The sequence below is a fragment of the Agelaius tricolor genome, unplaced genomic scaffold, assembly GCF_023055355.1.
Source record: "Agelaius tricolor isolate 1412-34295 unplaced genomic scaffold, bAgeTri1.0.p SCAF_18, whole genome shotgun sequence".
Lineage (NCBI taxonomy): Eukaryota > Metazoa > Chordata > Aves > Passeriformes > Icteridae > Agelaius > Agelaius tricolor.
Genome location: NW_027269278.1, coordinates 11,885,227 through 11,908,273, shown reverse-complemented (window position 1 = coordinate 11,908,273; position 23,047 = coordinate 11,885,227). Strand labels below are relative to the sequence as shown.

The 23,047-nt window shown below is 47.7% G+C and overlaps 1 protein-coding gene across 3 annotated transcripts; it reads left to right on the top strand.

Moving 5' to 3' along the window:
• The first annotated feature begins 10,180 nt into the window (after window positions 1–10,180).
• LOC139597711 (leukotriene C4 synthase-like) lies at window positions 10,181–16,310 on the top strand. 3 transcript variants are annotated; one of them, XM_071443327.1, is made up of 7 exons: window positions 10,181–10,531; window positions 12,063–12,185; window positions 12,924–13,095; window positions 13,892–13,991; window positions 14,981–15,051; window positions 15,283–15,364; window positions 15,802–16,310. In XM_071443327.1, exons 3-7 carry the CDS (start codon window positions 13,038–13,040, stop codon window positions 15,926–15,928), a joined length of 438 nt encoding a protein of 145 aa, XP_071299428.1. In that variant the 5' UTR covers window positions 10,181–10,531; window positions 12,063–12,185; window positions 12,924–13,037; the 3' UTR covers window positions 15,929–16,310. The 3 variants fall into 3 exon arrangements, with proteins under 3 accessions (XP_071299428.1, XP_071299426.1, XP_071299427.1); XM_071443325.1 differs by lacking the exon at window positions 12,063–12,185; XM_071443326.1 differs by lacking the exons at window positions 10,181–10,531; window positions 12,063–12,185 and having other exon boundaries at window positions 12,197–13,095.
• Window positions 16,311–23,047: the final 6,737 nt, after the last annotated feature.

The window sequence follows — 23,047 nt, the reverse complement described above, 5'->3', positions numbered from 1 at the left end:
GACAGACAGGCCGAAGGCGATGCCGGGTTTGATGGGACCATGGGAACAAGGTCAAGATTAAGCTTGACGAGTCTCTGTGTCCTTCCACACTCACAGCCATGTGGGAGGGCAGGGAACACAGCCCCATGGTGAGGAAAACAGGATCTGGTAGCCTGGAAGTTACAACACCTTTGCGTTGTCTCTGAGCTGCACCAGATGAGAGCAGCTCCATAGAAAGCTGTGTCTGAACCACCCAGCTCAAAGCGAGCTCCTATGTGGTCTGTGGGCTGCAGCCCTTTCCAGGAGATAGGAGGTATTCTGTAGGAATAACAAGTCCAATATTACTATGGAAAAGTAAGAAAGAAAAGGGTGGTGGTTTTTTTCTCCTTTGTAAACATAAATCTGTTTTGAGTTGATGCAATGAGTCAGCAGTATAAGTTTCCCCACAGAGAAAATTCCACCGTGTTAGGACAAAGCAAGCAGGGCCCCAGCATTCAGAAATAAGGCTCAGCATAAATGTAATCAGCAAATCCCTGCTTGCACTGAAGTTTGGAATCAAACACATTTTTCCAGAAAGACACCAAGCTGGCTCCTAAACTGCTCTGTTGAGCTATACCCAGACTGAGCAGAAGATGCAGACAGGCAGGGAAACAGTCGCAAACAGGTCAGCACAGGAGATATCAAATGCTTAAAGAAGAACCTAAAAACACTATGGAAAACTGTTTTCAAGAGTAACAAAGCAGTATATTTTAGCAAGTGCCCTCCTCAATCTAGGCAAACCCATTTTCCCACCAAATATCTTTCAAGCCTTTCCTTTGAAACAGGTTATTAACTGCAACATGACTGCAGGACAGTATAATACTGCTGCTGAAATCACAGAAGCACCGGGAAGTCAAATATACACACACACACATGTGATTCCCCTTTCTCTCCCACCCTTTCCCAAAAAAGAAAACATTCTTTCCTTTTACAACCTGCTGAATCATGGCACAGGCAGGCAGCCCTGGAGCTGGCTCCTGCCTGTGCTGCTTTGTCATCGAGGAGAACAGAGCACTGTAAGTTACAAAAAAAAAAAAAAAAAAAAAAAAAAAAAAAAAAAAAAAAAAAAAAAAAGAATCTGCTAAAAGCATATCCTATGCAGGGATTTTCGAGATGTTTGAACTTAGATAAAAGAAATACAGAATGAGCACGTGAGAGAGATAATCCAGAAAGAAAGCAAAAGGCATGAGTAAAGGAAACAGAAGAAACACGCACAGAGATTTAACTGCTTTGGCAGCTGAGAAGGTGGTATTTTTAGACTCCAGAGTGCCAGGGCAGGGAAGATGAAAGAAAGAGAATGGCAGATACCACGTGGTAAACATGACATTGTCAAGGAAAAACATTTTGGTGTGTTCAGGCTTTATTGCAGCAGAAGTGCTTTGTCCCTCTGACAAACACTCAGGAAGGGTGTTGCTCTCTGACTTTGGCAGTGCAGTTGGAAAGGCAGAAATCAGGCAGTGTGGTGAGACTGGCAGAGCCTGAACATGCACACCTCAGAGGTGAGAGGCAACAGTCAGTTTATTAGTGCACTAGAACTTTGAGTAATTCCATTTTGGGGAACTTTCTTGTCCTCAGTGTTATCAGACAAAAACCTCATGTGCTTTCCACTGGTATTTTCATAATTCCCTCTAACTTAATCTCGAAAGTGTTCCTCCTTCCTTAATCCCTTCAGGGCATTGCCACATTGCTGGAGTTCTCCTTGCATTTCAAGCACTAGTAGTACATAATTTCAAACTCATCTCCTCTGGAAAACTGGCAAGAAGTGAGTGGAAAATCCAGCAGGTGAGCGTGACAGGAGGGACTCCACACTGGCAGAGAGCAGGCAGTCAAGGCAGACAAGCAGTGAGAGGACACTGACTTTTGCTCTTTCAAACTTTGAACTGCAGGAGGGAAGGCAAGCTCACATCACTGTTCAGAGCAATGTCCATGTGCCCTGGAATGCTTTCCATGGAAAACACAGTTTGTTACAAAGACATCTCTGGAGACAATGCTTGAGAGAAGGATGGGAAAAGATGCGTAAACATTATCACAATGGGGGGAGTATAATCATCTTAAAGGGAAATAATGAAATCCTGCCATTTTCAGAGCTAATAAACATGAATGTAAAAACTGTTAGAGATTAATTGTAATAAGATGAAGCTGATAAATAGAAGAAAAAATTCAACAGAGAAGTAGTAACAGAACACTCACAGATGGATGGAAAGAGACAGGCAGACACAGTACTGAGGTAGAAGAAGACAATCTACCCACCTGATACCATTTGCATAAGCTGGGAAGTGACCCTGAGAACAGGGGTTCTGAGACCCAGAAATTCAGAGTCACCCAAGACAAGACAGTAGGTGCAGGTTTAGTCTGGACATAAGGTAGGGAAATCCTGATGATTGTACACACCTTTCCTAGCTCCCATAAGCATTGCACCAGTTTGCTGGGCAACATTTGGCTTTCACTGTGCCCCTTTCTGCCAGTTCTTTCATGGGCCTGGTGTAGGTTTGCTTGAGAGTGGCCCTGTACATCCCCAGAACTGAGCCCTCCCTGAGGGTGTCACACTGGAAGCATTTGTATGCATGCATGTTCGCAACACGTGAACAGGAATTACTCCCTCACTAGGGAAATGCAGGTTACCCTTTGGACTTAAACACAGCTGAAGGCTTGCCAGCAACAGCAAGAGGCTGCCAACACCTTGGTGTCCTGAGGGCATCAGCAATGCCCAAAACCTTTTGCAAAGAAGAAAATGCTCGACCAGAATTACCCAGGAGTCCCCCACCCACATCCCACTTACCCTTTGGCTTCAGGGGACAAGAACTCTTCCAGCCCTGCACAAGAAGCCTGGCATCTGGGGCCAGATACAACCCTGGGTTAACTGACCTGGCCTCAGCACAGTGCTCCTCCTCAGCTCTCTGCTTTCCCCACTGCGTCCTCTTAAAAAACAAGCAAAATCATGGCAGAGTTGCTGCATTCCTGACATGCCATGTAAACAGCACAAGGCCACCACCTGGAACCCCTGGCCCATCCTAATCCCAGTTTACTGAAGTCAATAAACAAGGAATTAGTAGCACTTAACTCAGTAACCTCTCCAGACTGGCCACTCTCCCACTTGCAATCAGCAGCTGCTGGAGCTGAAGAGGCTGGATAACAGAAAACATACATTTCAGCCATTTTATGGGTCTTTGTCTGTGTCTAAGAAACCCTCACCACTCTCTTTTAAGGAAGACAGAAACCCACATGTGGTCAGTACCCTGCACACTGTCTTTTGATCCCTGTTTTTTATACTTCCTTACTGTTTTCACTTAAATCCTGCATGTGGTTTTACACTGAGCCTCTTTCTATTACCAGTGTGCCACCCTCCGTGTGGCTTCCTCCTGCGTGCTCGTGTGGCTGTTCCGTGGCTGGTGTTGGGTGCCTGCCCCAGCTGAAAGCAAATCAAGTAAAAGAGACATGGTTTGATCTCTGCTGGATTAGCAGAATTGGCTTTTTTTGAGGAGCAGCATGGACGACTTGAGAAATTGGACCTCTAACATCCAGTGCAACTGCTGATGAAGGCAGGTTGGTGCTGAATTACTCCACTGCCAGAATGGCCCAGGTGGGACATACGTCCTATTCAGTTGTCCCTGCTATGGAGCATCATCTTCTGGTGGATGGCCCCCATGGAAAACTGAGTCAACCTATTAAATTGCAATCAAGAGCCCTGTAAGTTCGAGAGCTCTGTAATGTGCAGGAGGGACTTGCTTCTGAGAAACAACTTCGCCAAGGAAAACCTCTTCCCAGTAACAGCTCCTTCCCCATCATATACGAGAGGTATGGAGGAGCAAGTGCCCACAGGGAGGGTCACAGTCACGGCTCAGCTGCTCTGTGGCCACGGTGGCTGCAACCAGCCAGCAAGGATTTCACTGTATCCCTAATAACCGCTGGGTTGGAGCTGCAGGGCAGAGGGACTTGGCACGTTTAGCTCTCTCTTCAAAAACAACGTGAGGCGGTGTCCACGTCTATGCTCACCCCAGGAGGGTTTCAGCAGATAGGAGGGCAAGGCAAGTCTGATGCATATATATTTTTCAAAGAATACAATGAGAAAATTGCTTTCTCTCTACACTGTGGTCCCCGTGCTTTCCTAAGGACAGTGAAGGGGCTGGACTAGGGAAATGTAACAAGGCAGGTTACAGTCAGCAGAGGGAGAAGCTCCTTCTGCTGTTTCTCCCTGGAGCAGGTCCTGCGAACACCAGCTGTTCCCAACCGCAGCTCCCCGCTGCCTTCTGGTGGCAAAAATGCATTATGGATCTCTCTCCGGGCCCGGGATTCTCCTCCCAAGCCGGCGCCAAGGCACTTGCACAGGGCGTGCGGTTTGGGGCCCCATCTCACGCCCTTCCTGGCCTCGCCTGCCCTCCCTCCCCGCAGAGCCGTACTGAAGTTCCGCCTCTTTTCTGCAGAAAAAAGCTCCATTCTGTGCCAGGAAGGAAGGGGATAAACAAACCCTGTGTTTTGAAGGCTCCAACTCTGCCTCCAGAAATGAGACGTCTCCAACGCTTCTCTCCCACACAGGAGCTCCAAGATCCTGGCAGCCCTTTGTCAACATCCCCAAAAAGTGCAAGCGCCTCCGAGGCTTCGGATGCCCAGGGTTGGCTGGGCAGAAGTGTGAACGGATTTCCATTCCTGGTTGCTGGGAGCAAACCAGCCAGCAGTGAAGGGCTTATAGGATTTGCTGCTGCTTGTATTTGCGATAGACATCTCCTAGGAAAGGATTAGCCGCGGGGTCCGGAGGTGGTCCCGCGCCTGCCTGGCCTCCGCAGCCAGCAGGAACACAGAGTGTGCTGAGGACTCTGTCGCTGCCGGAGCGCCCGGCTGCGCTGTGCCCAGATGCAGCAGCGAGTCGGCACAGACTCACATGTGGCACGATGAAGAGAGGGACCACGGCAAGCCCCTGCTTCCAGCCCACTGCATGGGGCTGTGTGTGGTGGAGGTGACTTTGGAGGGTCCAACCTGGTGTTCCTCAGTGTTTTCTTGCATTGCTGTGGCTGGCAAAAGCAAAATAATATTGAAGTGAGGTGTGCATTCCCTCCCTTGGTTACAGAGGAAAGTTTACTGTCAATCACTTGTTGTCAATCTGAACTCTTGTCCAGAAAGTGTCTAGAAACAGGCAAAAAGTGTGCACTATGGAGATGTACTGGAGGTTTCTTTTATGGGAGTGTCAATGTTTTTATTGTATCTCACCCAGGAGGCCCTTGAAGTGTAGGGTGAATCTGAGACACAGCCTGTGGTGTGCTTATTATCTTTGCAGACAATTGAAAACCCTTTGGTTGGGAAGCTAAGGCTGTCCACATCATCAGCAATCACCCTGAGAACCCTGCAGTCCTAGGGCTCTGCTTTGGAGCTGCTTGTTCATGACAAAGTAGAGACAAGGACCCTGTATTAACACCAAACATTTCTGCCCATTCTGACTCATTCCAAGGCAATAGCAGATCCTGTCCTGCAGGCTCACCCACCGGGTTTGAGCCTTGCTGCCACTGCTGTTTGATTATGGGGGAATGAAAGAAAATGATGCTTAGTGCTATTTCAGAAATCAAAGAACCTTTTTTTAAAAGCAGATGTAGGCAAGCACATGTCAGCCAAAGAAGAAAATAAGTGGGAATCTGGGATCCACAGGATTTTCTTCCAGTTCAGAGTAAGGAGAGTAACAGCATAGCCCTAAGGATGTGATGTTCTTGCTGTTCTTTACTGTCCTGATCTTAGCTTCACCCTGGTCTTCAGGGCAGCTGACTGGAAAGCTGGAGATTGTTAAAACCCCCAAGACATGGTCATTCTAACAGTGTTTCCAGGGAACATGGTGAGTCAGAGATTATGAAGCAGCACTGTGGCTGTGTGCAAGTGCAACAAGCGATGCAGTATTCTCTGCAGAGTTAGGAGGTGCAGAAACCCAAGGGAATGCAGAGGTGGGGATTTATTTCAGAACTGGCTGGCTATTAAAGCAAGCAGAAGTTGGGGATGAGAGGCTTCCTTTGCTACTTGGACAGATAGGGAAATGAAGGTAGTCTAGTCAGTCACAGAAAATGCTTGGCACGAGAAGGAAAGGAATGGTTAAGGTTACACAAGTGAAACATGTCAACCTTTGCTTTCATTTTCAAGTCAAATAGCTCAGAATTAGATCTTATCACTCAAGACTTGAATTAATCACAGGGCAAGTATTTTAACTGAAAGAAATAGATCAATTATAGAGGCAAGCTGCTACCAAGCTCAATGGAAACTCAAAAGAATGAGGAGGAATGAAGAGAGAGATCTGATTAAGATTAATAAAAATATCATCTGTGCCTTAGGGAATGTTGGTATTCTCAAACACAAATTCCGAGTCAAGAATATGGTGCTTTAGTTTTCCATCAAGACACTGGGCTGGGTAAGAGCTTGAATTCTTTCAGAGTGAGCTAAGTCCCCCAAGATGAAGAGGCTGAGCTGAGCTGCCCCTCATTTGACTTTGTAGAAACTGTGGGTTATAACTATTGTTGCATATTAAATAAGTTCATTATTTTGATTTTACATTTCCAGTTAATTTCTTTCATTGATTCTATATGTCTTCCCCATTAGACTCTCCTTTTTGCAAGTGCATATATGTGGAACTGGAATCAGTCACTGACTTTGTAGAAGCTCAATATTCTCTTCATTATTTTGGGTTATTTTAATCTAAGATTTTGTCTTGGGAATGGGTACATTTTTAATGTGTCTATCAACTCAGTGACGAGGGCCTTTCCTTTTGTTCTGCTGGACAAGCCCCATCCAAGGTAAAAGCTGTCTGAGCTGTGAGCTTTCTGCAGTCCTAGACAGACTTTTGTTAGAGGATGTTTTCTGATGCCTTTTTACCAGGCAGCAAAAGAATCAGACATCCTTCTCCCTTTATAAATATACAGATGTAAATCAGGCAAACTCAAAAATCCCCAAATTAAATATGACATTAAATTTGTTTCTAATTGTTTAGTATTTTTTTTAACCAATTACAAGCCAGGGTCTGCTTTTGAGCTCTTCCTGTATTTTTTGTACATATATATATATATAACACAAAAATATATATGTAATAAAAATATACATAATAAAAAATCTACCTGTATTAGTCTGATTAAGAAACCCTGTATTAAGGATGAAGAATATCACTGGTACAATAAATGATAAATTCTGAAATTGTTGATCATTTGAGGACTTTGGGAGTGATTTTAAATTTTCACAGGAGTAAAAGATGTGTTCTGTAGATAGTAGCTGACTGTGTTAATCTATTGTAAATATTGAACCTTTGGAAATTATAGGTGGAGATTTTTCTGTTTGCTTTAGTAATAACTTAAACACTGGTCCCTGATAAGTGCTGTACCAACAGACTGGATTCGTTTTGGATCTCAGCAAGTGCTGAACAAAAGCACTAAATTGTGATGTAAAACAGTGAATACCAACATTCACAGCAGGGCTTTCAAATAGCACAGCCCAGGCTCCTGTGTGCTGTGCTGAACCTGCTTTGCTTCCCCAGGCCCTGGATAAAGGCTGCTCCAATCCTGCAGCCTGGGAGGGAATGGATGCTGTCCTGCAGACTGAAGCTGGCATAGCCAGGAGGCATCAAGCACTGACTTGGCACTGAGAATTCTCCTAACAGGAGTGGCCACCATCAGGACATGTCAAGTTAGGCAGCATCCCAGTCCTGTGCAGTATGGAGCAGATAGGTGGATGTGGCAGAAAGGCCACAAGAAATGGTGGCCAGTAATTAAAAACCCGCCTCTCCCACACTCACATCTTGCTCCCATGATCTGTAGTTGCTGCTGTCTCCCTGGTCTTGAGCCAGAAGGAGATGTGGAGGCTGGCTCTGTTTAATTTCTGCTTTGGAGATGGGAGAAGAAACAGAGCCTGTTTGTGTTCCTCTGTGCTCAGTGCTATGTGACCCAGGCAGCCTCTTCACTCTGCTTCCAGTGCATTTGCGGCCTCCCAGCTGCAGCAGGGTGTGTGTGCCCTTCATTAGGGGTGTCTCACCCCCGACCTGGGCTCCATTCCCTGCCCAGAACATCACTTGGGGCATCTTCTGGGGTCATGAGGGTGAATGAGTTCAAAGAACACTCCAAACAATGGTCTGCTCTCATCCACAGAGTTTGCCTTTGATTCATTCTGAAGATGTATTTCAAAACTTTGTGACACTGCTGACATCAGTGGAGCTCTACAGAAACATCTGTCAGTTCCTGCCCTCAGTGCCTTCTGCTCTTGCACAAGTTTGTCCATGGGCCTCTGTGGTCACCAGACACTCTGTGGTCTCACCCTGTCTGGCTGGGCTGTGCCCCAGGGTTATGGGCAGGGTGACACAGGGTGGGACACTCAGCAGGACTCAGGGTTGGGCACAGTCCCACAGCACTAAGCAAGAAGAGAAGAGTATCTCCAGTGAGGACTATGGCAGACCTCCCCCCAAACCATCTCCTTTCCCTCAACCCCGTGTGGGACAGAACTTTGATGTGAAAAGTCACCATAAGGCAGAGGGACCAGTGCCTTCCTGATTGCCCCATCCCTGAAGATATGACTTTGCACAGCAACACCTCCCCACTTCAGGTTAATTCCCTGACTCTCCCTGTTTCTTACAAGCCAAGGGTCTCTTCTTTGCAGGAGACCTATTAGGAATTCCAGCCTTTCCCCTGGAAAATGTCTCCTTAGAGCTGTCCTCACTCTGCCCCTCTCCAATGCCTTGCCCAGCTTGATCTCATAACCAGCTAGGGCCAGCCAGCATCTGGGTGTGCTGGTCTAAACGAGATAGAAATGCTGAACAGCTCTATTTCTTCACCTCTGTAATTTAGGAAAAGCAAAGCTGCACTTCATGACCACTCTTCAGCCTTTGATGTATTCTGATGTACCCTGTGTGCTTGCAATTTTTTCCCCACATCATTATAGGATAATACTAAGTGTATGTTAACATAAGAGCTTCCAAAGATGTTTGAAAGGCTTGTTTGTCCCTCTGCAAAAGGAAATCCTCCCCCTCCCTGACATATGTACTTATCACTCCAGACATTTATTCTTCAAGCCAGCCACTTTCTGGCATTGTTCCTTTTTGTTTATTAGCTATTCCTGACTTTCTGTTGAACGGGAGGTAGGAAAATTGGCAAAACACATGGAAAAGGCTTTCCTTGTGTGACAATAATACAAGACAAGGCAGGGCAAGAGAGACATTTAATTAATGCTTTTAACAGTTGTTGATCATAAATGAAGGGGTATAATTCATTTGCATGTACCAGTGCCTTTGGATGATGAATTAAGGGGAGAATTTTGGCATTGCTTTTATACTGATGTGCCCTCCAGTCAGACTTAATGTGCATATGGATAAAGCTCACTAAACTCCATTAGAAGAAAGCTTTAAAAAAAATTCTCCAAACTATCCCTAAATAAATTAGTATATTTATTCATTTATGTGGTTTTCCAAAGATTCAGCTTTCCATCTTGCTTTCTAGAAAATTACTTTTTATGTTTTCCCTGTTTGATCTCTAAAGTGAAGCCCTTCACCTTTACTGAGATGAGAAGTGCTGTCAAGAGGTGCTTGGCTGTGGTCCTGCTCCATGCAGAAGCATTCAAGCAGCCCAGAGATTGGTTTGGCCTGTAGAAATTTTGCTATAACTAAATATTTGTGAACATTTATGTGACTCTTTGATCTGCCATAGATATATAAATGCCAGGAATATGGTCTGAAATTGGTCTGGATGAACAGGCTAAGGCACATCTCCAATGTACACTGTTTGTACTCCAAGAGATGAGGTGTATAATGCCAATCTGGATGTTGCTGACAAAACCAACCACCTGCTCTTTTACTGTGTGAAAGGAGGACTCTCTGGATAGATGCTCATTTTAGGAAGACATGGTAATTCTTGTCATGCAAAGTTCTTATGGTTTTCTCAAAAAGCAGAACCCAGAACACATTTCAAAGTGCTCAAGAGATCTGATCCAGCTTATGCCTTGCTCTGAGTCCGGTTGGGAATCACAGAGCAGAAATTGTCTGCAGCTGTCCCCACATCCTGGGGACACGTGGCCAGTTTTGCCTCCATAACGGGTAAAAGACTGAATTCTTTTTTCTCTTGCCGTATTTTTAGCATGTCCTTCCTTAAACAGATGGAAAATGCAAGAATTCCAGGAAAATCTCAACACATGTTTAAGAGAAGCCTCCATGGGAATGGGAGCTCAGGAGGGTGTATCACCAGCCCCACCAGCCCACTCTGAGCAGTTGTACTTGAACAGACTGAGTTGCTCGGGGCTGAGCTCTCTTTCTTTCTCTCAAACTAGAAAAATTCTTTCTTCTCTGTGAGAAAAAATTCTTTTGAACGAACCCTCCCCTCTTTTTTCTTTGTGGTTGTTACAAAGACAGTAACTGTTCTCACAAGCAGTCCCACAGTCATGGGTTTGGATGTACATAGTGGCTGCAAAAGGATTCGGAAGGAAAGGAAGCACAAGTACGACCTGCATTAGAAAATATTTCCATATTTGTGCAATAGGATTGGAAGAACAAGGCACCTCCATGCTTTACAGCTGAAGGGTAAGTTGCTCATCTGCAAAATGTTTTCCTTTCCACTGACAGAAAGCTCTTGAGCCGTTGTACACTCCTGAAATTTCCAGGGGATGTTACTGCATCTAACGGTGCTGTACTCATAACTGCTGGTTTCTCCTTGCCCTGATGCTCTGGGCAAGTAATAGGTGCTGTAAACCCTATGGATGCTTAAAAACTCCTCCAAGGCATTGTATTGATTGTTTTTCTCCCCAAGATTATTTTTAATCCCTACTGGTGTTGCAGTCCAGCTAAGAGTGTATCCCTACAGTGAAAATGAGGAGGCAGAAAGGATTATTGGCTGCAGGAAGAGGTGGCAAAAGCAACCATGGGCACAGAGAAATACCTGCAGTGCTGACTCAGTGGGAGGTGTGAGGACTTTGGTCTGTGCCCTCTGACTGGGGCCACATTTGCACCGCTTACCCTGGAGTGCAGAGCCAGGGAGTGGGAGAGGGGTACAGCATTTCAGTAGCTCCTGCTCAGCAAACCCACCCTGAGGTGCACCTGGGACTGCAGGACTTGGCTTTGCCTAGAGGGGAACTTGTCTGTGTCAGCCTTGGAGGAGAAGGTATCACAATATACTGTGGTCTGTGGGTTCAGAGGCTGCCCACAAGTCACCCAGGGGCATTTGGTGCTGGGACTGGGGTACTTGTGCCTGTTCCTTGTAAGCACTGAGGGAGAATGGAAAATAAAGGGAGTTGTGATGGTGAGAAACAGGAACAAAAAAAGGTTGTGCTCTTCAGAAATTTAAAAACAGCTTGAAAATTATGCTTATGGAGGAGGGAGGAGGAGGGGGGGAGACATCTGTGCTTGTTTATTCATTCATACTTCTGTTGGCCTTTATTATATTTAGATCATGCTAGATGATGACAGAAAATGATGCTAGAAGTATTTTGTGTTTAGTGATGATCTGGAGAGCAGGAATGCTCTGTAGCAGCCAGTGCAGCTCCTCCTGGCCCAGATTCCATTGCACACATTTGACACCGTTGATACAGCTCACGGTGCATTGTCATCTGATGGAGGTGTAAGCTCAAATCTTTTCTGCTCAGTTGTTTTCTTTATTTTCTGTAACTAGCAGACAGGAGCAAAGGGAAATCAAACATCATTAAGCACTGCAAGACCTCTGCCCTTCTTGAAGTGACACGGTGGAGTCCTTAATTTCTTTGACAACTAAATAGACACAATGTTCCTCATATTTCTAAACAGTCCCTGCAATGAAAAAGGTTCAGTTCTGAAATAAAGGAATTAGTCTTAGAGCTGGTGTTTGAAAAACAATGGAGTGTGTATTTGATATTTGGAAAAACACCAAGCTGGGACATTGTTATAGCCATTTTGGGTGCCCTTATAGCTTATAGAAAGGCAGAAGACCAGAACCAGCATATTGCTTCTTAGAAAACCTATCAAAGACATCAAGTGTACAATGTAATTTCTGTAAACTGCTTTAATATAACTTTCTATAACAGTGGTGTTCAACGATCACTTTGTCTTAACCTGCTTTCCTTTTTCCCTGGTCTGATGGGAGAATTCATTGAATGAAGAGAGTGGAAGGAAACAAAGCTGGTGGTCCCAGCAGCTTCTGTCTGTGCCAGCTGTTGTGCTGTTAGATGGGAACTAGACAAATGGGTCTCTTCTGACAGGTGAAAATGTAATTTTCTTTTTGTTACGTCCTGATGAATTCCACAGGTTTTTCTGCACAAAGAGCCCACGCTGGTGTTTATGGTGAGAATTGATTGCACTGAGGATTGATCAGAAGCCTTAAATGCACATCTCCCAGCCTTTCTGGGACCAGGGCTGCCTCTGAAACCCCCTTGGTGTCTGCCAGTCATTCTGCAGGATCCATCCCCAGATAAAATATCAGTGTGCAGGACAGCTCTAGAGACCTTTTATACTTTATCACATCCTTTCTTACCCTCTCAGAGTGTTTTTCATGCAGGATCTCAGTGCTGTGGCCATAAGTCATTCTCTGTGCCCAACATATGCTAACCAGAGTCTATGTAGGATTATATACACAGGGATATGTACCTTGGAATGCTGCCTGTGCTCTGGTGTTACCCAACAGCCCAAGCAGAGCTTTGGTTTCTCCTGCAATATCAGCAGAAGGGATGTGCCCTGGCCTAAAGCAGATGCCCTGGGGGGAGTGGGTTAGTGAGCTATAGACTTTTGTCCATCCATTCAGCTCCAGTTCCCTTATCTCTCACATTTGTCAGTCTACCGGCTTTTCCACTTCCTCTTAACTCTGTTCCTGGAAAAGGGCGGGGGTAGGAAAGGAAATACTCCATTAAACTTGTCTCCACTGATTTCCATTTCCATAGCGTACAATAAGGGGCACCAAGCTGCTCTGAATGTCAATACCACAGACTAAATCTTTGCTTTGTTCAATCAGAGCAAACCTAGGCTGCCAGATACCATTGCAAACCGCCACATCAGCAAGGACTGAACCTGGCCAGAGGAACTTCTGACCAAGAAATAAGATTTTCTACGTTCTGGAGAAGTCAGTATGTTGGATCAGATTCATTGGCTGGCTGCCGTGACAGTCCTGGGAGTCCTGGAGCAAGGTAGGGGCCATTGGATGTGTGTGCTCAAGCACTGGCTGGATCATTCTACTCTAACTCCACTGATTTTCTTTTGCTTTCATATTTAATGTCTCCTGTTGCACTAGCATTTCACTGCTTTTCAGGCAGGGAACTGATATCTTGTTTGGGTTCTGGAGAGCATTCAACCAAACGAGTGCAGGGGAATCCCTTTCTCTGAACTGACCTACGCCTTCCATTCAGAATTTTTTTGGTAGATCTTTCCTCTGCAAACATGTAGAATTTCCCTCTTTGGGCTTACAGCAGCTCCTGAAGTGCCTATAGATGTGAGCATACAAAAAGCTCTGCTGCATGAAAATGTGGAAGTATGGGCTGTGGTGGGCCACATGGAACATTTCCCAGCCACAGGTTCACATTGCATGCCAATTTAATTCAGTATTTGGTTGGCTTATCTGTGGCATCAGTTCCATCCCTACACAGATATCAGAATTTAGAAGAGGAAAAAATTAAAAGAATGAAAAAGCCTTGAAATTGTCAGTAATAAAGTGCATCTGAACTGTGAAACAATTTTACCATTTCCTGATTATACAAGAAAGCAGACAACACTGGTAGTAGATGACTTGCTTCACTATTGCTCTGGGTCATTCCTTTTCCTTATCTAAAAGGTACCTGGGATTTTATTCTAACTTCCTCTGCTGTGTGGAGGTGTGGGGTTAGGAGGAGACTTGCAGATCTTTTTCCCCAGCCTCTGGCCAGATCCTGACTCCACCATGCCCAACCATAGGACTGACCACTGCTACTTTTCTCTCTTTTGCTGCAGCCTACTTCTTCCTCCAGGTGATCTATGCTAGGAGGTTGTTTGGCATTTCACCTCCAAAGATCTCAGGCCCTCCTGAATTTGAAAGGATCTTTCGAGCACAGTAAGAAACTCCTCTTACTTGATGTTTGTCAGATCTCCTGTAATGGCACTGCCTTTCCCCTGCTTTGCTATTCTTTTCCTGGAACTGTAATTAAGCAATTACCTCCCTCGAGGTTAACCAATGTGTTGAAGAGTCAACATCAGAATTGGGTTGGCTCTTGAGTCCTAAACCAGCCACTGCTGATAGAAACCACACAGGAATCTCTGCTGTACAGTGAAGGGCTCCTTTGGTGCCTGAGACTTAGATTGGTTTTATCCAAGTGGTGCCAAACCTCAGGCAGCTTCAGCCCTGCTCTGAATCTCACTCACTGGGAAGGACAAGTTCCCAGAGAGATCTCAGCTGGTGCTGGGATGAGGATTACCCAGCATCTCTGCTGTGACTTCTGTGCTAGGGCTGCAGCGGGGAGGGAGGAGCTTTCATATTGTTGTAGCTGACCACTGGAAAAAAAGCAACTGAGTAGCTTAAGCTGGATCCCCTCAGCCATCCCCTTCTTTGCTCCTCCACTAGCCTAGACTCAGCTTCATCCAGCATCTTTTGGTGCTACTGTGCCTTTGGGAGGATAGGGCATGGCATACAAACAATCCTAAGAGTTATATGCTCCCTCCAACCCCTGCACAAAGCCCAGGCTGCTCTGGCCTTGTGTACTTGAAGGACAGACCTTCCCTACAGCTTGGGACTTTGGGGCATGGACAGCAGGGTTTGAGCTGCAGCACTTGGGAAGCAGCAATGGGAGTGGTTCATGGAGCCCTTCTGTGCACAGTCTGTCCTGGGAATCTTTTACTTAATTTCTTGTAACCTGGAGACCCTGTTCTTTCCATTGTTTAATTTCTATGAATAAAGCTGGGATGGAAACTGGAGCCTGGAGGCTTTTTATGACAACATTAGTTCTAAAAAGCAAAAGCCTCCAGTGTCTGGAAACTGCTAGGGGAAGCAAAAGAGGAAGAGCTTCCTTCCTTTCCCTAGTTTATGACCTTTCTCTTTCCTGCCAGGGTGAACTCCTCTGAGTATTTTCCCATCTTCCTGGCACTTCTGTGGCAGGCTGGACTCTTCTTCCATCAAGGTGAGAATATCCCATCACCTGATTTGTCACTGGTTCTGTTCCCCTGTGTGCTGCCTCTGTCCTCAGGTCCTGCTCAACTTCTGAACAACAAATTAAGCAGTAATTTTGTCTCCAATGGGAGGGTAGAGCCTCACACAGAGTCTCTATTCCTTCACTTTGAGCTACCTTCTTGGTTCCAAGTAGTTCTGAAAAGCCTTTGGAGATGGTTACTGTGATCTCTCCTAAACACAGGTCTGGCTGCAGCCTTGGGTCTGCTCTATCTCTATGCCCGCTACTGCTACTTTATGGGATACAAGGCATCATCCTCAGAAAGGTAAACACACTCACACACACTCTTGCATGCTCTTACACACACAGTTACACACACACACACACACAGAAGCCCTCGGGGGACTGCACAGTAACCCCTGGGGGGTTGTTTTTGGAAATATAATGTGCTTTGGGAAAGCTCAAGACTCTTGGGTGCTCTGGGGCTCCTGCATGACTCAGCCTTGTCTCCGAGGCATAATGTGAACATGGACACAGGGCTGGGGCAGCAACACAGATACTGGGCAAGGCTGATGCTGCCCCAAGCCCTTTTGGGTGTGTGTGTTTGTGTGTGTTTGCTCCCTTGAGGTGGAAGCAGGGCTTGGGACCCCACGCAGAGGTCAGGGGACAGCCAGGGGCTGCCTTTCCACCCACCTCTGCAGGGAGGAGGGGGCTGTTCCCAGGCAGGAAGCTCAGTGTCAGCAGCTGCCTCTCTCCCACCAGACTCGCCCCGATATACTTCAGCGCTGGAGTTCTCTGGATTCTCATTGCAGTGTCAGCCCTGGGCATCCTGCATTTCTTCCTCTCTCACTACGTGGGGCTGAACGTCCTCCAGTTTCTCAGAGCATGACCCACTCCTCTGTGCTTCACCACAGAAGCCACATCTCTCCTCACAGAGAAAAGCAAGGCACGACTTCTCAAGAATATTTCTGGGTTTCACATTCTCTGAGCCTCAGAGAAAGGAAGAACAATTCTTATCTCATTTGCTGTGCCTGTGTTTGTGCTAAAGTAGAATGCAATATGGAGATTGTTTACCCAAAGTGATGGTGTTTTGTTTCCTTAGCCTATCAGGGCCAAGCGTGTGTGTGTGTGTGTGTGTGTGTCGGGACTGTCAGCTGATAGTCACGAGATGCTGCAATTGTGTGCAGTTGAGTGCTTGGCAGATTCAGTTTAGATGTAATGTAACATAGTGTAATATAGTATAATAAAGTAATTAATTAGCCTTCTGATAAGATGGAGTCCTCCTCATCATTCCTCCCTTCATTGGGGCTTTCCCTGTGAATACGATACACCGCTGTCCTCATCTTCGAGTCCTGCTCCCTCCGGCCTGCCTTAACAGACTGGCTGCAACTCTACAGCCCTCAATGAGAAATCCACCCTCACCCAAGCTTTTAACACCTCCTTCCTCACTGTCCAGCACTGGCAGGAGCTGCTGAGCTGTTTAGGAGATATTTTTCCCCCATGGCACTTGGTGTGCCAAGTGCTCCACATCTCGTGGCTCCATCGTGTCTGATGCGGAAACAACAACCCCAAACGAGGACATAGAAAAGCAAACTCTTCTCAGTCTGAGTTTCCCAGTGAGTTGCCAAAGGGAAATGCCACGTGTTCCCCATTATCCAGTGGCTCTGCCCTCAGCCCAGGCACAGAACACAGATTCATGCCAGTTTTCCAAGGCCCACACCTAAGAAAGGCATTTGTTTGGAACCAGATGTGGGCTGAGACATAACCAAAGAGGTGAGGGATAAACTGGAGTAGCCATCAACATGTTGTGCAAAAGTCTGTTGGTGCCCTCATGCTGGTTATCAGCCACTGCTGTAAATCAGACTGAGCAAACTCATCACCACTGCTGCATGTGCCACTTTGAACTCGGCCCAGTGACAACAGGCACAAATAAAAGGTTATGGAACTTGCTGTGCTGGGTGTCTCTTTGTGAGTCTGCAGCTAGCAGAGAACAGAAACATGAGTGTGTGAGTGCGAGGTGGCTGCCTTTGTTTACCTGACATGCAATCCAACAAAGCCTGCAACCGTGTGTGCCATGGGAGGAGAGCTCTGAGGAAGAAGAAGCTGATCTTTGGAGATGTTGAGCTCATGGATTGGGTACTGAGCCACTCAGCACCAAAAAGTGGTTTACCCAATGCTCAGGTCCCTCCTGCATCAGAAGGGGCTGGATTTTCATGAGTCCATTATGCACAATACTGATGCTTTTGGCCACTGGTGCCTTCATGTCAGTGCCACAGGAAATGCCAGCAGTGCTCCGTGTGTCATCATGGAGGAATTCACAGCAAACCCAGAGAGTGAAAATAATTGCATGAGCATGATGCCAGTCCAACCACATTGTAAAGCCCACTGCTCTCCCCTCCTTTTCCCAGCAGTAGGCATATCTGGACTGTAAGAACAAAAGGCAGGGGCTTTTTGGAGGAAATGATTAATTTTTTCACATTGTTTCTTTTCCTTCCATGCTTTTTAAATTGGCTTCTCTAGCAAAGCATCCAGTTGATTTCCCTTTCAGGCTCTCCTGCCTTGGAGTCATGCTGCTGCATTGAAACTGGCAAATGCTGCAGGGTAAGGCTTAAAGCCAAACAAAAGTAACTGTACAACACTTGTCTCTGCAAAGTTTTCAGCACAGCAGGGCCCCATCCTCACCAAAATCCTCAGGTGTCACAGCAAGATAAACAATAACTTTTTCTCATGGCATCTTTGGTGACACATTTCAGAAAAGTCTGAGCATAGTTTAACCATGGCTGTGCCTTAGCATGGTCAGGGAGGAATAGATTTCACAGTGAGATTTCACTTAGCCTTTGCATTAACAGGTCCTGCCATCTCCTGAATATGTTCCCCAGTCCTCACCTTTTTACCAGTATAACCAGTCACCTCCCAGAGAGTTAATGCAGAAGGACCAGTCCCAGCTGCTGGTGCAGGTCCTGACTCTGCATCAAAACTCTGCTTTCTGGGGTTAGTCAAAGTGGGTGCTCCTTGGTTCTGTAGACACAATCTCTGTCTTTTATCCTACATCCAGGTTTCTAAACCCGCTGTATCAACCTGCACTGCCCACCTCAGCCCCGCCTGTGTCCTCTCTGTGTGTGACAGGGCCGCAGGATGACTCAGAGGAGGGAAATTAATGATTCAGCAGTGAGATTGTAGCCGGCTTCTCCTCTTGGATGCACAGAAGACCATTAAAAATCCTGGCACGGCGCAGTCAGGCTCTGGCCTTGGTGGCTGCCAGTCCTGCCACCAGTTCTGCCACAGAAAATCTGACAGGCACATCATCAGTCCTTCAAACCACTGTCAGAGGGGCCATTTCAGGTGCCCTGAGCAGAAGGGAAGCTGCTCCCCTTCACCAGGGCTGCTGTCATTGCTCTGCTGCTTCATCAGTCAAAGAAAACCACTTTACACCGATCGATGATTCAAACAGTCAATGATTTTGGGATTTACTCAATTCGTGATGCTGCTGCCCAGCACACTGTGCTGGTGCTGTATGGCACCAGTTTGCCTGCCTGAACCTGCTGCAGAATGCTGAGGGCCCACTGGGCTGGCACAGGGTGTGCTGGGGGACTGCACCTCCACCCCGGGTCACCGTCCATCCCTCAGGTGAAACCCACCCCGTGAGCACCAGATTAAAGATGGATCCAGCCGCCAGCAGCATTGCTGCCCTCCCGTGGGCTCCGGTCCAGCGCTGAGAGGGAGGGAGGGTCCCACGGCCATGGGGGCCAGGCCCAGGCCGTCAGCCCCGCTCCCGTCGGGATTCCGGTCCCCTCTCCTCCCGGGATTTGTGCCCGCTCCGGCCGCCCCGGCCCCGCCGCTTCTCCCCGGCGTCGGGAGAGGGCGCTGGCGGCCCGCGGCTGAGCGAGGGCGGGCCCGGGGGCGGCGGGGGGCCCGGGGGTGTCAGAGGGCAGCGACCACCGACGGCCCCGGGCCCGCCGCCAGTGCCCCAGCCCCGCTGGCTGCACCCCGGGCCCGCCGCCTGTGCCCCAGCCCCGCTGGCTGCACCCCGAGAGGTGCCCGGGGCGGCGCTCACCGAGCAGCCGGCACAGCCACGGCCTCTGGCACTCATCCACGGATCTGCCTGCTTCCAGTTTGATCCGTGCTGGGCCAGGCTCTGGCTTTAAGGTATTGGGTAGGGCAGTCCTGGAGCCTCGCAGGAATCTCCTGAGGACGCTCACGACAGACATAAAGCAAAGCGCTCTGCGGAGTTCAGGGCTCCTTCCTGCTTCCTCCCCTTACGGCTGCCAGTTCATTGCCAGTAGCGGGGAGAAAGAGTTTGGCGTGCGGTTTTTGGAAGCAAATCCACTCTGATAGTACCACGGGCTCCCAGGATAAGCAGGCATCCGGATAGGAGGCCAGCAGAGAGCAAAGGAAACCCACAGAACCAGCGAGAACTTTTTTATCACAAGAGGTACAGAGGCTGAACTTGTAAACAAGCCTCTGTTCCCGGCGGGGCGGGTTCCACGCGAGTGACGGTGGAAGTGCAGAGCCCTGTCCCCGCACACAGCCGCTGCCACCCGCAGGCACCGCCGGAACGCAGGTGCTGCCACCTCCGCAGAAGTTTGTAGCTTATTATCTTGAAAACTTCAAGGACACCCACGTGTACTTCCCTATCCGTGACGTGCTGGCCCGTGCCGGACACGGTCTGGTGCGGGTAGCGGCGGCTTTACAAGCGGCCACCAGACCGAAATATTGTGTTCTGGCATGAGGAGGAACAGCACCGGTGCCCCCAAGCCCACGGAAGAGCACCTGAGTCCCTCCAGATCACGGCTTGGTGGGACAGATGGAGGACACCCTTGAATTTCCCCGGAAAGCAGGGCTGCTAACTTTCTTTGGGAAGCTGTTTGGGAGGGAAACTCCCGTGGGGCCGGGAAAGGAGGGTGCAGCTGGTGGCCCCGGCTTTGTGGCACTGGCATGTCAAGCAGGTTTCCATAGCACCAGCATCCATAACACGGGGCCGAGGGGAGGGAGAGAAGTAGGTCAGACAGGGCTAACAATACCCAGACGTGTCTATCTGTGGCTCAGCCTGACCCAGGAAAGGGGTGAAACGGAGAAGAATGGAAGAGGGAAAGAAAGAAAGCAAAAACAAAAAAAAAAAAAAAAAAAAGAAGAAAGTATCCACAGTCTGAGCAATACATTTCTTGCCTTCAGAAAAATAAGGACCTTTTAAAGCCACCTTTGTGTATCAGCGCTGAGCAACCGAGACTAGCACCCACCTCCTGCCCATCTGACAACAGGCTACAAGGGAATTCAAATGCTAATGTGGAGCCAGACTCTCAATGGGCCTTTTTTTCTGCAGCAGCACCAGGATCAGAGCTCTGGGGAGCCAGCCGGCAGGAGCTGGGAGGATGCAGTCTCCAGAGCAGGACTGTGAGACACTTCCCTTTCCCCTCACCTTTCCTCACCGTCACTTTGTTACCCCTTGTCTTAGTTTTACTTGTTTACATGCAAATTACTTCAAGGGCAAGGAAAAAGAAAGGCAGGCACATGGAGTTGTGTGAGTGAAATGCCCCCACTACTGACCCATTTTATATGCTGAGTGTGCAGAGGCCTCGCTGTCCGCTGTCGTGTTCACAGCATTTTGGGGGTTGCCTGCTTTGCAGTACGGTCATTTTGAGCTATGTGTCCATCAATGCCAAAAGTAGGAAGAACAGTATGGGCAGTGAGATCCAGAGCCCTTTTGATCTGAGCAAACATATGGACACACAGATCTGCTGGGTGTGTAACAGAGCAAGGGCAGGGGAAGGAGTGCTTTGCTCGGGGAATTGGAGAGTGTGAGTGCAAGAGGCTGAGATGGGCTGGGGTGAAGAGCGTGACTGTGGCTGACCTGTGTCATACCTGCGGCTGGAGAACACCATGCTTGGCTTGAACATCACCCCCACATCATCATCACAGAGTAGATGCAGCAGTGGATGCAGGCACAGGGTGTTTCAGACAGGCCAGTGAGAGCAGGCCCCTCACCTGCAGGCAAGTTCTTCCTTTACATTAACCACAGGCCACAACCCAGTGCAATAAAAACCATTCCTGCACTTGATAGTGTGGTAAAGTCTAAGAAAAACCAAAGCTATCTCCAACTTTGTCTGTTAGCAGGTTGGGAGGTCAGGAAAATCCACACTCTAAAGTTACAATTTGTCTCATTCTCATCAGTTTTCTACCTCCAGCAATTACCACTTGTAAGAGAGCTCCAAGAATTCACCTTTCCCCAGGTAATGGCAGAGCCACAGTATATATAAGATGGACAGGGCTTGGCATGGCCCTTTGTGAATGCCCTCCCTGCAAAGGAAAACTGATCACCTGCTGGGGAACCTTAGGGAAGAGCATGCCCAGCTCCAGCCCCCAGTGATGCTGTTGTGCCAGACTCTCTGTTCAGGGACTAAAGATAAAAGTTATCAAGAGCCAAAGGGTCAGCACTCAGGAGAACTCACAGAGCACTTCTGGAGTGAGAGAATGAAAGAGGATCTGTGCCTGAGCACGTGCAGCAGCTGTGTTGCTTTGATGTGGCACTGGTTGACAAGAGAAAGGTGGGTGACCCCAAATTACTAAGGCAGCATTGCCTGCCAGGGCTAAAAGTCAGGGATCATCATTCCAGTGAGGTCAAAGCCAGTGAGCTGTTGTGGTCTCTGCTTCTGAGCATGCAATGGGTGAGTGGCTAAAATAGGCTCCATTTCATGAATGCCCTTGGCCAGGATAACAAGAGCTCAGGACTCTGTCTGCCCTGATACAGTACCACAGCACACTCTCCCAACATTGAACTGAGTCACCCTTCGTCCAGTATCTACAGCTTTACAGCTCGTTCTCCGTTTGGGAGGTTGTGAAGAAATGCAGACCTTGGAGGTATGTGAATGGCCACTTTCCACCTCTCTCCTGGCAGCACACGGATGAAGTGCCAAGGTGCTGCGAATGTTCTGCCTGAGTGAGAAACCTTTCCCGGGAGCAGCCTGATGAGCTCAGCACGGCGCTGCTCAGCCAGATGGCTCCTGGACCAGAGCTGACTCATGCCCACAGAGCTCAGGCAGCAGAACTGGCAGAGAGCTGCAGCACGCTGTGGGAGACACCTCACCCCAGCTGGCCCTGCGCTCACAGTGTGGCAGCTCCAGTGGTAAATCCAGGTGTTCTGCCCACTGCTATCATTCTAATGCTGCAAAAAATGAAATGGTGACAGGCCTGGGTTCCACTGACAAACAGAGAAGAACCAGGCTGGTGAACTTTGCTGAGCCCTGAAAAGGTGCAGACATTGAGGGAGCAGAACTCTTCACTCTCACAGTGGCAAAGGATGGTGAGCACAAGCTGTGGATAAGCTGATGGCACAAAGGGAAGGGTGATAGCTTCTAAAAGTGCAGCAGAGGCCTCAGAGAGAACAAGGGACTTGGGTATCTGCTTTCCACTAAAACAGTGTTTATAAACCTCCCCAACTGTTTTCCAGCTTGGCTTCTCAGTGAATTACAGCTTAGGAAAGCTGGGAAACATGAGCTACATCCAATCCATGCTGCAGACCACCATTTTCAGAGAAATGAATAAAGGTAAAAAACAAAGGTGGAAAGGAAGAAAGGTGAAGTGTAGCAAAAAATCCTCTTAAATTGTCCAAATCAGATATGGGAGGGAGACTGCACTGGCAAAGCTGTGAACTGGCAGCATTAGCGGGTGATGAACGTGGCCATGTTATCTAATATGGCAGAATACACATCATGCATTTTTAATAGCATTGTTTCGCTTCTATTTATCACAGTGTCACAGCTAGAGGCTGTTTCAAAAGGCATGGGGAATACAGAAAGATTACGATTGGATGGTAGGGCTTTTGACTGGAGGTCACACACACAGAGAAACATATAAAGCATCAGTAGTATAAGACTTCAATGTAGTCCCTGTTTTCAGAGTCCACATGAAAAACAAGTCAGCTGCAGCAGTGTTTACTGACAGTTAATCAGGTTTGCAGATTAACCATAAAATCCTGAATTACAGGTGCTTATATGCAAACATGAGACACATG